The sequence below is a fragment of the Sphaeramia orbicularis genome, chromosome 14 (assembly GCF_902148855.1).
Source record: "Sphaeramia orbicularis chromosome 14, fSphaOr1.1, whole genome shotgun sequence".
NCBI classification, from domain to species: Eukaryota; Metazoa; Chordata; class Actinopteri; order Kurtiformes; family Apogonidae; genus Sphaeramia; species Sphaeramia orbicularis.
In genome coordinates, this window is record NC_043970.1 from 28,120,304 (window position 1) to 28,135,854 (window position 15,551).

At 37.3% G+C, this 15,551-nt stretch overlaps 1 protein-coding gene across 3 annotated transcripts in view; it reads right to left on the minus strand.

The window, feature by feature from the left end:
* Positions 1-15,551, minus strand: part of dlg4a (discs, large homolog 4a (Drosophila)) — an 85,240-nt gene that overhangs the window by 55,238 nt on the left and 14,451 nt on the right. Inside the window, exon 1 of one of the 3 annotated variants that reach the window (XM_030154195.1) lies at positions 11,413-11,658. The exons of the other annotated variants lie outside the window; for them this stretch is intronic. Within the exon in view, the coding sequence (XP_030010055.1) occupies positions 11,413-11,454 (42 nt within the window). The 5' untranslated portion in view covers positions 11,455-11,658. Of the gene's footprint in view, positions 1-11,412; positions 11,659-15,551 lie in introns of those variants that run through there. 3 annotated transcript variants of the gene reach the window in all.

The window sequence follows — 15,551 nt, forward strand, 5'->3', positions numbered from 1 at the left end:
TACTCCACACTGTTGGTTGTGCTGCTCTCTGCTCTCCACTGTGCTGACATGCTGAGTCCACAGGGTGGAGTGAGAGAACCAGGTAGGCTAGATTTAAATATTGTGCATTCATCTCAGGACCGACTGCGGCGCAGGACTCAACGCTCCCGGGTGACGTCAGCGTTAATCGAACAGAGAAACTGTTCCAAATACACCAGTTTTCTCAAATCTCATCACCCTCCCAGAGAGCAGGGGATATCCTGGGAAATGAGCACTGTGGTAGAGACAGGCAAACAGAGGGGGTGGAGGGTGGAGGCATAAATTTCAACACGCAAAAGTGGTAGCAAATTAAAGTAAAAACCCGAATAAATGGGTGAGAAACATAATCAGTGCAGATGCTTGCACACAGGTGTACTGCATAGTAGTTAAGTCATTAACATCCCATCATGCTCTGTGGTGTGTGGCCTATAAAAATGCTGAGGAGGCCAATTTGTTTCTGATTCTGGATCAAGACAGCAAGAAAAAGATCTAAGTGACTTTGAAAGAGGGTTCATTGTTGGGGTATTGATAGCATGAACCTCAGCTCAAAGACTGCTCAGCTGGCTGGTGTTTCAACCAAAGTAACTCAAGAGACATCTGCATTTAGATTTATTGGAAAAAGGAAACTGTGGTCAACAGTGCAAATTTGATGACCTTTTGCATGTGCATCAGCACTATGTGTAAAGAAAAAACAGAAGAGAAACTCCACAGGTGACTACCTATGTCAGTGCAGGACATAATCACTGAGAACAGTCCATCGATAATTACATAAAGACACTATAGCAGAGGTGAAGAGTATAAAACCATCATTCCACACATAAAAACACATTTTTAGATTCAAGTGGTTCAAAAAGCATCAGCCAAAATGTGAAACACTGTGAAATGGTCAGATGAGTCATCCTTCACCTTCTTCTCCAGAAGTGGGTGAGTGCATGTGTAGAACACAACAAGAGACAGGAGAGGCCTGAATGTTGGACCCCCTACAGGGAAGTGGCTCTGTTCGGCTGTAGGGGACATGTTACTGGCATGGTTTGGGTTCACTTGTCCCCTTAGACTGAAGGGTCACTGTGAATTAAGCTGTTCTATGTGATAACCTCAGTTCTATGATGACACATCTCTATGGTGATGGGGTTGGTCTCTCCAAGGATGACAATGGCCCCATCCATAGGGCTAACCACATGGATTGTTGAGTATGCAAATGATGTGAATCATATTCTGGCCTTCAGTTCCTTGTTCTCAACCTAATTGACCCTTTGCTAAGCCCTAGTTACTGTTGTTACACCCGTCAAGCTTTGGCACTCAGCATGTCACTCAACTGGAAATGTCTGAGAGTAAAGGTTATGGAATAGTAAAGAGCAGTACACAGAAGAACTACAGGAGGCATCTTATACACACAATATACACAAAATAGTTTAATTTCATCAACAAAAATGCCAGGGCACAAAATTAATGTTAACTCGCTAAGCACCCAGGTGTAAAAAAAACAAACAAACAAATAAAAAAAACATGGTTACTCATGTTAGCTTCCAGTTGAGTAGTTGGGTGAATTCAGGATTTAGGCTAAATAAACACTGTATAATTCATAAAAGAAAGTAAGGTTGCTTTCGGACAGGTTTTTGTTGTTTGCTAACAACTGTGTGCTAAGCTAGCTAACATTAGCAAGCATCTTAGGAGTTTTTATTGATATTAGGAGATTTTACTGATATTGGTTAAGGCTGCAATATGATATATAACTGAAATACATTTTGCATTCTTTTCTGTTTATGTTTGATATTTCAAAATTACAGAAATATGACATTATTTCCTTGAGAAAACCTAAACAATATGCTAAAAAGGATCATCGTGTTAACTGCAATGTCATAAAACAATTCCTTCACAAATTCTCAGACATCCTCTAACTACAATACACACAACACATTATTTTTAGTCTATGTGTGTCCGTGGTCAGTAATGAACCTCAGTCACTCTGTATGCAATAAGAAACATGATCAATAACGTTCCATGAGTGGACCTCAGAAAAAAAAAAAAAAAAAATTACGACACCCTCCAATGAAGCTAAAATATACCTGCTATTGGCCTTACAGAGTCCATCATAGATAATAAAAACAGAAATGACTGAATGACTGTATGACATTAGTGTGTCCTTATGGGCACTTTGAGCTACATTGTATTAAATTATGACTTTAACTGGTCATACTGGCCTAAATGATAACTAGCATACATTAATCTTTGGTTTCACATTAAGCAAGTAAATACGGTATAAACAATTACATCTATGGGCTCCATTCACTCAGGCATCCCATGCTTTGAAAGATTGACAAGCCTCTCTGCCTAGTTGTAAACATAGGATTGGACAAGTAGTGTTTTTGGGAGGGGCTTATCAAAGGGAGAGTTTGTGCCAATGTGTCAAATGGATGGAATATCTTTTAGTAGAATGGTGTTGTATCCCTCTAGTAGAGTTCACAGACTTGTAAAATAAGTGGAAATTTGCACTGGCATTCTCACGGTACATGGTGGCCCAGCACCTTATTAAGACACGCTATGCTGGGTTTTTTTCCCTTTAATTTGTTATCCATCTGTTGTGTGAAACATTTAGTGTCTTAAGATAATTATTCTTCCACTTGACTCTCTTTGGAAGATCAGAGAAAGCAGTTTCTAAATCAACATATCAATATAATCAGTACAAGAGTGTTTAAAGAAATAAAACAGGACCTTTTACAGAAGACATGATTGATCACATGTTACAACAGGGATGGAGCAGTTGTAAATAATAAAGTGAAATGAGGAGGCTAATTCCATTCAGGCGGTATTATTACAGGATACTCAAAGTGAATCAAGCCATCTTTAATGGTATTAGTTACACCTGTATCTTTTCTACAATGACAGTCTGAATGTCTACTGTAGGAAAGGGCTGTGTGATAGAAAGTATTGATTCTTCAGTATGTTCTAGGTATTAAAACGTAACATTTGTGTTGCTGTGTTTGTGTGTGGGCATGGCCTTTTTCACTTTCCTCTTTGAGGAACCTTGATGTAGGCCTATGACGTTTTTTTCCATTGGTCTAAGTTTAACTCCTATCTCTGATCAATTAAAGAGCACTGACTGCACACGCTTTATAATCCCATAGCACAGTTTCCTTGGATACTGCTTTCTAAAAAAGAAAACTGTAGTCTTTTGTAGTTTTTTTTTTTTTCAACATAAGGAACTCTGATACTTAGTTAATGTACACAAGAAGTGTGAGCAACAAACTGCAATAATCTTCAAAATGAAAACTCTGTGGTTTACTTCACTCCTCCTTAAACTACATCCCCTGTTTATTTCTGATATATCTTTATCTCTTTTACAAAAGTATGTAACTGAACTCTTTTGTACACTTACTCAGTAGCAAGTCAGTCAGGGATTTTACAGCACTTATCATTTTAACATCATTACAAAGTAATCACCACTCTAAAACAGTAAACTATGTAGCAAATCCAGAGACAAAATCCTTAAAAACTCTACTATTCTATGAGCTTTTATGTTTATGAATCAGTATGGTATGGATAACATTTTTTTGTCAAATTGCAAAGTATCATTTTACATCTTGTTTTTCAGCTGTAGTCAATATGAATAAATTCTTAGATATCCTTCGTTGTGATTTAGCTCAACATAATAAAAGACAACAGGATTTTTCCCTTTTCAGATTGTGACTGCAAGAAGTCATATGAATGCATTGTGCAATAACTGTGAATTATATGCTGTTAAGTGAATAGGTCCTATATATATATATATATATACATATATACATATGTATATATATATATATATATATACACATATATACATATATATATATATATATATATATATATATATATATATATATATATATATATATATATATATATATATATATGATTTTGTGTCATAACTACTGCATATAAAATGTAAATGGTGAGTGCTTTGGAGTCAGTGTTATGTGTGAATATGACAATCTGTGTTCATTACAGAGATAATTTCTTTGGTGATCATACTGTAGGTGGCTTCCCCTTTCCACTACAGCATTATGTAAGCGTGGGTGTCACGTGGAAACCTGAACTGTGGTATTCCAGCTCTGAGTATAGCATTAACATCTTAATACTGCATTGTGTGAAAAGGGAGAGGGAGAGAGAGAACCCCAAAAGAGCCAGAGTGTTTCCATGACAACATCTGCAGGGGGTGGCAGATCCCTAACAAATAGTCCACTTGCCAACAGCGTTCTGGTCACCATTTCTAAAAGATAACTGCCTCTGTCACGGCTGTTTGTCCGCACAAAAACAGGTGCCTTGTGCTACTACTACATGTGACACTGGTGAAACACATGCCAGCGTCTTCTCAAAAACATACAGAGAATTAAGAAGAAGCAGTGTGACTCTGAGAACAAACTGCGAGAGTGCTGACAGTATTCACCACTGACTGTTACAGCACATTTCTGAACCTGCAAGTGCCAGAAATTGTGCTAGTGCACTGTAGATACAGCCAGATGCGTCCTTTTCATTTTGCAGTGCTTGTCTTATAATCAACACTTATACGATTAATGATTACATCTTTTGTAATGATAAAAAAGACACATCAAGAGCTCAACAACAAGCACATTTTTAGTTAACTACATGTGGAATAAAGTCAGAGAAATTCCCAAGAAGCCTTTGCATTTTGATGAGCCCTGAGAATCAAATATGCTATACTATTATTCACCCTTTTTTCCAGTATATCTTCCAGTATATTATGTCATTTAGTGGATTTTCACAACCTTAATAGTAAATTGCTATCTCACCAATAGCACTGATTACAAAAGCTATGTTTTACTGCATCCTCTATTGTTCCTTAAAAATGAAATAGAGCTTAATCATGTGTTTACACCCTACAATCTCTAAAGCCTGCACATTCCAGCCTCTCTCTTATCTTATCTTTTTCTTTTTTTTTCTCAATATTTCTTGTTGCTGTGTCCTTGAGCTACATTCAGCGAATCCCTTGCTGTATTGGCAGATAAACCTACAGAGAATTTAGTTTTACAGCGCTTGTAAGTACGAGCATATAAAAGTAATGCCACTGAAATGAGGTGGAGTATTTAAATAAAGCCAAACAGTGGGTTAGATACCTAAACTTAGAGAAAACAAATTTGGATCGCTCTTACACAACAAGCTTCGGGTCTTCAGCCTCCTCTAACCTCCAGCACTCAGCAGCTTTGACGCTGAAATGCTCGAACGTGCAAACAAGTGGGAATCTCCCGAGGCTTGGAGGCTGCCTCAGCTCTACTGACTAGGAAAATACCTGAGGTGAGAATTATAGTATTCACACCAACACCGACCCTGCTAGAGCTGATTCTTGTTTGCCTGAACATCTGATTTTACCTTTCCTAAACTGGAAAGGGATTATGGTGTTCAAACAGGATACTGCAGTTGGCTGAAAGACTGAAACAACTGGACACCATGAATAAACAAGTAGTAGCGAGGGTAGTCTTTTACCAGGGTTGTATCATATTTTGTTCTCTGCCCAGTTTGCACATGTTTTAGGCTACTATGCCTGCCTTGAGGTTTTTATTTGATTTGAAGTGAATTTACCTGCCAATGGTAAAATAAAATAAGGGAGAGTATGTTCATCATTTTATTCTTAGGTCAACATGTGCAAAGATTAGTTCTATCTGATATTATGAGTAAGAAAAAGTGCCATCTCCAAATAATGATCATTACTAATTCATCTGCCAATTGTTTTTGTGACTTAAAGTTGTTGTTTTTTTTTGTTTTTGTTTTTTAAAGCCCCTTGTAGTCTTTTATAGACCAAAGTAACAAAAAGTACCAAAAGTAGTCCAAAAAAAGGGCAGGAAATTGGACAAGTTATCAAATGTTTCCCATTTTTCCTAAAAAATATATAACTCAAATGATTCATCTGTTATCAAAATGGTTGATCCATGCGTCATCTGTGGACTAGGAGCATTCATCTCCTGCTCTATATACTGACTGTATGTTGCACAGCACCTGGTGAGTTATTCACACCACCCTCATGCACATCTATACCATAATCATAATCATCTTCCTGTGACAAGTGAAGCAGCAAGTGGTCTGATTCTGCCCAGCTATCACCTCGCTTCCACTACCCCGGTCTGGTTCTGCTGATTCTCCTCCCACACTAAAGACGACAGCACTGTGCTGCCCACAGAACTGAGAAAGCCATTCACCACCTGTCCTCTATGTGAGATATATACTGTATGAAATGAGAAAATGTGGATGAAAGATCGCCAACTGTCAACCCAGGCTCCAACCTGTACCAAATATTTGCTTCCATTGTAAACCAGAACCACCCACAGTCAAAAAAGGCTTTGCTCAGTGTTCAGAAGCAAAACCGTGCATCTTTCCATCACTTCCAACCTCTGAACATGATACCACAAAAAAGGCTCACTATGCAACCATATAATGAATACAAACTGGTTTTTACATATACACCATACATATGTGTTTCTGCTTCTGTATCAGTACCAGTGCATGAATATTCTATCATGTGCAGCCTATTTCACATTCATGAGGTCCAGTTTGGGAATGGGATAACATTTCCCACTCTTAAAGTCATGATCACCAAACGAATACACAACCACAATGTTGCATACAATATGAAAATTCTTAACATGCTAATGTTCAGTTTCAGACACTCATCATTATAGATCAGAGGTCTTCATGGACTTTTGCCGATATTGTTGATCTCCAGTAACATCTCATTAAACACGTGTGTGTAGTAAGTGAGCAGTTTTTACGACAGTTCTTCACTGTTAGTAAACTCTTTGAATTTGATTTTTTGGAGTCATCTCTGAGGCTCAAGCCAGCAGTGACAGCCCAGCAGGGTATGAGTTTGGTCAGCCATGGTGCTGTTTTTAGCCAAGATGACAAAGACAGAGACACTTTGTGCCAAAAGGTAGAACTGTTAGTGGTTATACTATGTGCCCAGTAAAACTGTCTGAAATCAAATCAAGTTTATATAAGGACATTCCTCACTATCACCATTCAGTTGCTGATACAAAATGTGGGAGGACTGAAATAAGCAAAAGTAGTGCTTAATTTTGGAGTAAATATAACAATATCTGCAAATCATTTGCACCTGTGTCTAATATACTGAGAGGGAGATTAGAATCAGCTATATGTTAGGAAAAGAAATAGCTCTAGCCCTATCATGTTTCTGATTTGTAAACTAGTGATGAATGTGAAAGATGCACAAAGTATTAAACTACTTTAAAGCTCAATATATAATATTTAGTGATATCTAGTGCTGATTTTCTAAACTGAATCCAACTGAACCCTGCTATATTTCCACTATAGTAGCTGCAAAAAAAAAAAAAAAAATGCTAAAAGCTGTCCTGGGGTTTTTAGTTAAGGGGATGTGAACTCTGGTCCACCCTAAAACATGACAGGTGATGCTAGTGCACCTTAAAATATGCAACATCTATAAAACACAAAAAAGAATAAGAGGAGGAAGTCTTTTCTGAGCTAGTTCAGATCATAGTAGAATCCATATTGAGTGACTTGTTTCCTCTGTAAATATAAACAGCTCATCATTGGTTCTTATTTACATCAATGAAAACATTATTATAACATTATTATTATGTCTTTTATTGGTTTTTTGCAGTAAGATTACCTTACTTCACCTCTAAATCTTACATACTAGACTTTTAATGATAACTCTGTGATGAGTTCTCACAGTAGCTGGTTTTGTCATTCTTTCATCAAATCTCAAAGGAATGTATGTAAATGATCACTTTAAACCTACAGGAGCTGAAATGAGGGGAAAGAAGATCCAGAACCTTTGCAGCTTTCTCCTTTCTGTCCAAATAAAAAAACTGAACATACATATAGAATAACCTTATGTTTTTCACACCATGAAGGAAAAGTGAAGCAAATTTTCCAAGCTTCTGTGTCAAAACATGGAGTAAATCACTACAGTCACATTCAGGGTGCATTTGACAAACTCTAATCAATGATTGGTCATTACAGTCATCAGTTATGTATGTCTGAAAACACCTGGGGTAGATTTCAGCCTCAAAACACAAGCAAGACGTGGATACAGAAGCCTCATGTCCTCTAAGACCAACTAAATTATAACCATGCTGAAAGATAATTATGGAATTTTTGCTCAGTAACACAAAGACACTATCACGCACTGCAGCTTTAGCTACAGCAGGAATCAGGAAGCACACAGTCAGTGACACATTTGGGTCTTGGACAACACTGGATTTGAAATGAAGCAGTCACTATGAGCTTGTAGCGCTGACTGCAAGCTTTTATGTGAGATAAAGTTTCAGTGTGTGGCATTTAGTAGCATGTAATAAAGCTGTAGATGAAAACAATAGGTTTAGTTTGTCCATTGGAGAATTTTTGGCTAAGGATAAGATTCATCTTAAAGTTAACTCACTTTATTGTACCAGTGGAGAAATTTGGCCTCTACATTTTACCCACACACTGCACCTAGTATTAGCATTGGTGAAGAGAATGCTGAGGGCCAAAATGAAATATAGTAGGCGACAGTAATGCATCTATAGAAGAAGAAGAACAACAACAACAAAAAGAAAAATGAGAAGAACATTAAAGTCCAGAGGTGGGTAATCCCAGGTTTATAAAGTCAAAGTCCTGTCATGTATTGGTTTCAACCTGTTCACTGAACCAGCCCATTTTGATGAGCACAACTCCTCATCCAGGTAGATGGGATAATTAATGGAATCACAAGTGTTCAGTGAACCTGGGATTAATCACCTCTGTTAAAACTATAACACCAAACATGTCATATTTGATACATGAGTTTTGAAGCCCTCTACATGATCAGTGTGATTTTTTTTTTTTTTATTGAAAAACCTGATGTATACAATTAGACACATGCAATACACGGATAATCCACCAGAGTGGAAGAATTTGTTCACCAGAGGCATTTCCAGTGACACTACAAGATTGTCATTAATGAGGAATGGAGGCAGAACTTTGCCAATTTTGAAAAGGAATTAGCAATTTGTTCAATATGTTTGTGTTATATTATGTTTTTGTTTGTTCAAAAATAATAGTATTTGAGCATTGAGACTTGATATATCAAATATGATACAAAATTGAAACTCAAACATGAAAATTGATATTTGAAAAAAAAAAGTTGGGGTTGTTCAGAAGGACTAATAAAGGCTCGAGATTCAAAGAACTGGACTTTTCTGTCAATGATTTAATGGTTCAGGCTTTACAGGGTTTAAGTCCATTCTGAGCTCCTGTAGAAACATGGTGGTGAAACACTGTAAATGACTGAGTCAAATGTAATAATACTAATAACAATACTATTTCTGCTACTCCATCTACTACAACTACTGACAACAACAACAACAATAATTTCAAGTGAAAGCATAATTATGAATGTTATGCCTGCTTTTAATTAAATTCCCCCACATCTTACACACTGAACAACCCATAATAACAATGACATATTGTAAGTGGTCGAAAATCCTCTGCAGCCAAAGAAATCAGTGGCTGACGGACATTAGCTGACACTTGGTGTCATCCCACATGTGATGTTTTCCCATTAGTCTGGTGTTCAGTAAATAAAACACTAAACTGTTATAAAAATTTCTCCAATGCGCCTCCTTCGTTATACCCTGGATGCTTCTATATACTTTTGCATAGTACATGTCCTATTTTTTTAGTGGTAAAATATCAATCAACACGAAGATGAGTCCACTGCAGTCATTCACAATGTAGCATCACATCATTTGTGTTTGATAGATGAGCTGGTGTCTTAAATCATGAGCTGTTTTTTTTTTTAATCCACACCTTAATATTTCCATCAGTCTTGTGCAGATTGATCTTTGTAGTATCTGTCAATAATACTGTGATTCATGGCTCTGTACTATAAATTGTAGCCCAGCGCTTTTGAGAATTGTGTTTTGGATGAACTATGAGCTAATCTTTGGCGTGAGTTGTTAGGAATATAACAATGAATATCCAATTGTTTTTCTGTTCTCTCGTTATACTACTTGTATTTTTGGTAGATTTTTGCAGCTTGTGAGCTCATAAAGCCATTGTTGCTTCTTTGCAGTGTAACAGCATTTTGACACAGCAAATGTTTTGGTTGAAAATTCTAATTTATGCAGATTTTTCAGGCTCACATCAGCCTACTTTACTGGCATTGTCATGTCTTTGTTATTCATCTTGAAAGAGAACAATGCATTTTCGATGCAAATGTCACAGCTCGATCAACTTGAGACATTTTAATTTCTGAAACAAATACGCCCACCCCAAAATATTAGAGCTGCCAACTAACCAATTAGGTATATTTGGCCTTGCGTGTTATAACCCCTAAATGAGTGCTTAGAACCATTTACCAGCTTTTCATTTTAAGTCCAAAACTGTGAAAGAATAGACGTAACAAACCAAAAATGCTGCTGTTTAAATAATTACTGACAGACTCTACCTAGTCCGATCAGGTCATCAATATAAAATGATTATCCTTCATCATGGCCACTTATAAATCTGCTACCCAATATAGTAAGATTCGACCTTCTGTCACATGAAATACACCAAATGAGACAGCTCATGTGGGCTTACAATTACAATAACAACTCTATAAAACATTCAGTGGAAATATCTTTTGAACTGTAAACACACACAGAGGAATTCAGTTATTCTGGCTGTGGAATTGCCTTAAGTGGCATCTTAGCGCCATAACGCTCAACCAGCGCAGGCACCAACTTATCATGTCCACTCAGTTAATTAAGACTGGAGGAGAGCTGGACTCCAGTGTTTTCATTTTCACAAAAACAACAAACAAAACTGCATTTTTACTGCAATATTGGGGTGCACATGTCCTACCTGGAAGCTCTAACCCTGATTTTAACCCTAAAAACAAATAATCCTCTTCAAAGTGATGACTGTATATTTTAGGTCATTTGGAGGATTTTCCTTGTTTAAGCAGGACACGATGCTTGTGTCCTACTGTCCTCAAAAGGGTACAGGTGCACAAAAAAAGAGGTATATTTAAATACAGGCACAATACTATCCATCAGCATTAAGGAATCGATAATCCTGTAATCAACAAGTCTGCTAGAGTTTTACTGTCACTACATGTCTTAAAATGCTCACCGGTACATACACACCCACATGTGGCAGGCCATATTCATACGTAACACCCAAGTGCATGAATTAGGATACCCACAGCACAGAATGGGAGAGAGAAAAATCTTCATACACATATTTCTGATTAATCTATGATAGTGGCAAAGACTGCAAGCATGTTCGATGCAATATGCACAGATGTAGACACAGACCTCTCCTAAGCCTGCCAGAACGACTAGCAGAGCTTAAGCTAACATGCAAAACAGAGAGATGGAAGAAGAAGAACGACATAAACAGAGAGGTGAATTTACCTACCACACACGGGCAGAGAGAAGGGAGCTTAGTGCGGCCCTTCATGAGCGAGAGACAGAGGAAAAACAGCCTCCCAGACACCCGCAGTAGAGGAGGAGAGGGATGGGGAGAAAGAGAGAGAGATGGGAGGCTGGGGAAGGGTAAGGGGAAATAAAAAAAAAGAGGGAGGGGGAGAGAGGGAAGGGGAAGGGGGGTGTCGTAGCAGACGTGGAGAGAGAGTTTTCCTGGAAGCCAGAGTTGTTGGTGTTGGATATGTCTTGATATTAAAGGCAGGGGTCTGAAAAGAGAGGACTGGCAGACTGCTCCAGCCGTGACTCATAAAATATGTTTGTCACTGCCGGAGAGTGAGGGAGGGGAGAGAAGGAGTCGTAGAGACAGAGAATAAACGGTATATATATTTTTTTTCTTTATCTCATTCTTATCACAGAGATACTCTATGATTCTATCCATGTTGCTCTTTGCTCCCTCTGCTGCTCTGAAGAACAGATGCTCAGCTACGTATACCTAAAAATGCAGACACGTACAGTACAGCACATACAGCTGAATATTATGAAGAAACAAAAACAAAATGTCGTGGACTTCTCTCAGTTATGCAATCATTATGTAATTACATATTTATCCTTCTGCATGTCTGGCATACACATTCATTTTTAATGTGCAAATTTCATTTTAATCAATGGCCAGAGATACAATTAAACTGCTCAACTAAAAGTCAAGGAATTTAAGTTATTTGAGAGTATGTGAAGGGTTTTAAGTCTGTTATATGGACAGAAATATTGGAATGCATCACAGCTACAGCCTACAGGACTTCCCACTTCTGTTGACCTGAAATATTATCAGAATAAAGAGGTTCATATCAGTTGTTGTCAATAATTACCACAGTAAATGTGAAATCAATAAAGTTGTAGAAAACACATGGTTACTTGCAGTTTAAAACATTTATTTATGGTCAGAATATGATAGATATTAAAAAAATATAGAGGTAAAACATTTATAATATTTATAATGATAAAACTTTCACTGCTGAGTAAAATTAAAATAAATTCTGTAGTATTTTGTTTGCATAGATGACATTATAAACTACAATATCCCCAAAGACAAAATACAAATGTTTACTGAAATGCTATTTATTGATATATACATATATATGTGTGTGTGTGTGTGTATATATACACACACACACACACACACACACACACACACAATTATTCAGTTAGTGGATTTACAGAAGATGAATTCTAAGCCATTTTTACATACCAAATAAATTTAGGTCATTTATAGGTAAAAATGCCAAGCATTTGCCTCACAGCCTTGTGAATCTGCAGCAGGGTTTGGCTGTTTTTCTAAGTTTTACATTAAAAAATTGGATTCCTTCAGTTAATATGCGAACTATGGTACTATTTTTTTTAAAAAAACACAAATTGATTACTTTTACCATATTGATGAACATTTAACAGTGTGTCTGTAATGTGGTGTTTCAGAGCTCCTATAGAGACTATTGATACGCTGTGATGATGTCCAGCCTTAAAAAAACATGAAATTATATAACTGTATAAATAATAGTACATAAACACTGAATGAACAAACTTCATATAGTCATTAACTGAAGTTAGATAATCATGTTGTAATTGTAGCAGAAACACTGGTAGCAGAATAACCTGTAATTAAACTGTTTTATGCTCATTAAACCATCTAGAATGAGGAATACTATCAGGGCAACTTGCGATATTTGCATATCCACAAAAGATTTACTTCAATGTGTTTCACGTTGCCTTTGTTTTTTCTACAGGTTATAAAAAAATTGTCATGCTGCTTCTATTCTTGATAGGTTGAATCTAACTGTGACTTGAAAGATTGTATTCCTTGAATGGATGACTTAAATGGCTAAAACCTGCAAGACTTGGTCAAATCTAGACATTTCATGTTGTACCAATGTGCTTTTATATCATTCTGTACAGTCAAAATGTGACTTGCGAGATGCTGGGTGTGTCATTCGGGTTTCTGATTTCTAAAAGATTTTTTTTTAATGGTTAGATTTCCTTCAGTGCAAAAAGCACCGCCTGTACTTTCACACTTAATCTATTCATGACAACCTAACACATTCTTTACTGGCAGCCAGGATATTCTCAAAACATGTGATTTTACCCGAAAGGCAGATTTAAAAATAGACATTTTTGTTGATGTTTAATTATTGTGATATGTTTACATTAATCAGTTAGACGCTGTATGAGTTCACTTCAAATGCTTATGTAATATCACAAAAAAGCTACAGACAAGTGTGAAATTTGCCAACTACACTCTGAAACATCAAGTTTTTAACCCACACAAATAATCAGCTACAACAGTTACAGTAAGTGTGTTTGAGAAGTACATCAATGTGATTTTAGGGAAAAAACCCTTTGTGTCCTTTAAACACAGTAAGTCGTGCTCTTAAAAGCGACAATAAATGATAGCAACTTATTTGTATGGCCATAATAAAGTTTTTTTTTTTTTAAATAACAGGCTGGGTGTTTTAAAATTTCCTTGTGTTTAAGTGTTATTCCTTCATCAAACAACCTTGTATTAAATTTAGTCTTTTTAACTTAAACCTACTTGACCTCTTTACAATCATAATTTCCCTTGATTTGGCAGTGTCTTTCAGACACTAAATAATGATTTGCATTACTTAGCTTTATGTGCATAAATGGGTGCATTTGTGCATAGTTTCTGCTCTCTTCCTTGTGTCTTTTTTTTCTTACATTGCTACATTTATGGTAAAACAGAATTGAGTGAGGGAGTAAACAGTGTGACTACACCGTGACCCCATTGGACTGTTTTACAGTGGACTGCTGTTGGGTGATGGATAGGTTATGACACCTGCAGAGGTTAGGCCTGAAGCCCTCTGAACCTCAGTGACACACACACAGCTATGGTTCTGCAACAGCACCACTGTCTGTGACTAAAGACAACTGGAGCACACTGTGACATTTCCATCAGAAATGAACTCTCTACTGTTAGAACAGTGTCAAACGCTGCGTAACCCACAGATCCAGGCACATAAGACCAAACATTAATTTTCTATTCTCCGTATTCATGAGAATTCTTTGCTGCCGCCTACACAGAGGTCATCCTCCTACCTGCCCACTGTGGGCTTCACATTACGAACACCCTTCAATGGAAGGGCTCTCTCTCTCTCTCTCTTTCTCTCATTCTCTCTCTCTCTCTCTCCCTCTCTCCGTCCCTCCCTCCCTCCCTCCCTTCTTTCATCTCTATTCTCTCCATGATGATACCCCTGCCATGTTGTCATGGCAACAATCGGGCCCTGATTGCTTGGTTGCTAAGCAACTGACATCACCTATAAGAGGAACATGAAGATACAAAGCCAGAGACAAACAAACCACACAAAATATGTGCGCTTGTACATCACTGTCGGGTTTGAACTCCCATGATGTCATTAGCTTGTGTAGCATTTTTCATTCAAATATCCATATATCTTTCCCAGCACTGGAAACGGGAATGTGAACAGTAAAGTATATAATTAGAGTAGGAAAGCGTTTGAGTCAATGAGGACTGGTATTTTGGGCTGTCAGCTGCTCTTTGCCAAACAAGAGGTTAAAGCCTCTGTATCCATGAGCTGAATTTCAGATGAGAACATTACTAAGGTCTGTGACAAGGGACTGCTCATGAATAACTGATGCAGAGCCTAGCAATTCACATGACTGTTTCCTGCTAAATATGAGGAAATACACGGCCTTGACCTCACTGAACACAGCCCATTTGTGTAATGTAAGGCTCAGGCTAATGTAGCATAATGTAATGTCAGAGTCCATTCAGCTGCTTGGATGGATACTAGCAGCTGAAACTGAACAATATTCCTGAGCCACACTGTCATGTGCTCTTGTGCTGTAGTTTAACAACATGCCACAAGGTGTCATTGTGTGCTGTATTGTAAAAATATGATCACAGCACTGTAAGAAAATCTGATCCCATTTGCAAGGCTAATGCATGTGCTATTCATATCGATGATATCAGCACTGCCATCCTCGTCATTCGTGTTTTCAGTCATTTTTCTTCCCTTCGACATTCCTTTTTTGTCTTCACATCATGAGCCCACACCATACATACACAAACATAAATACACAATGACACACACTCCTCTTTAA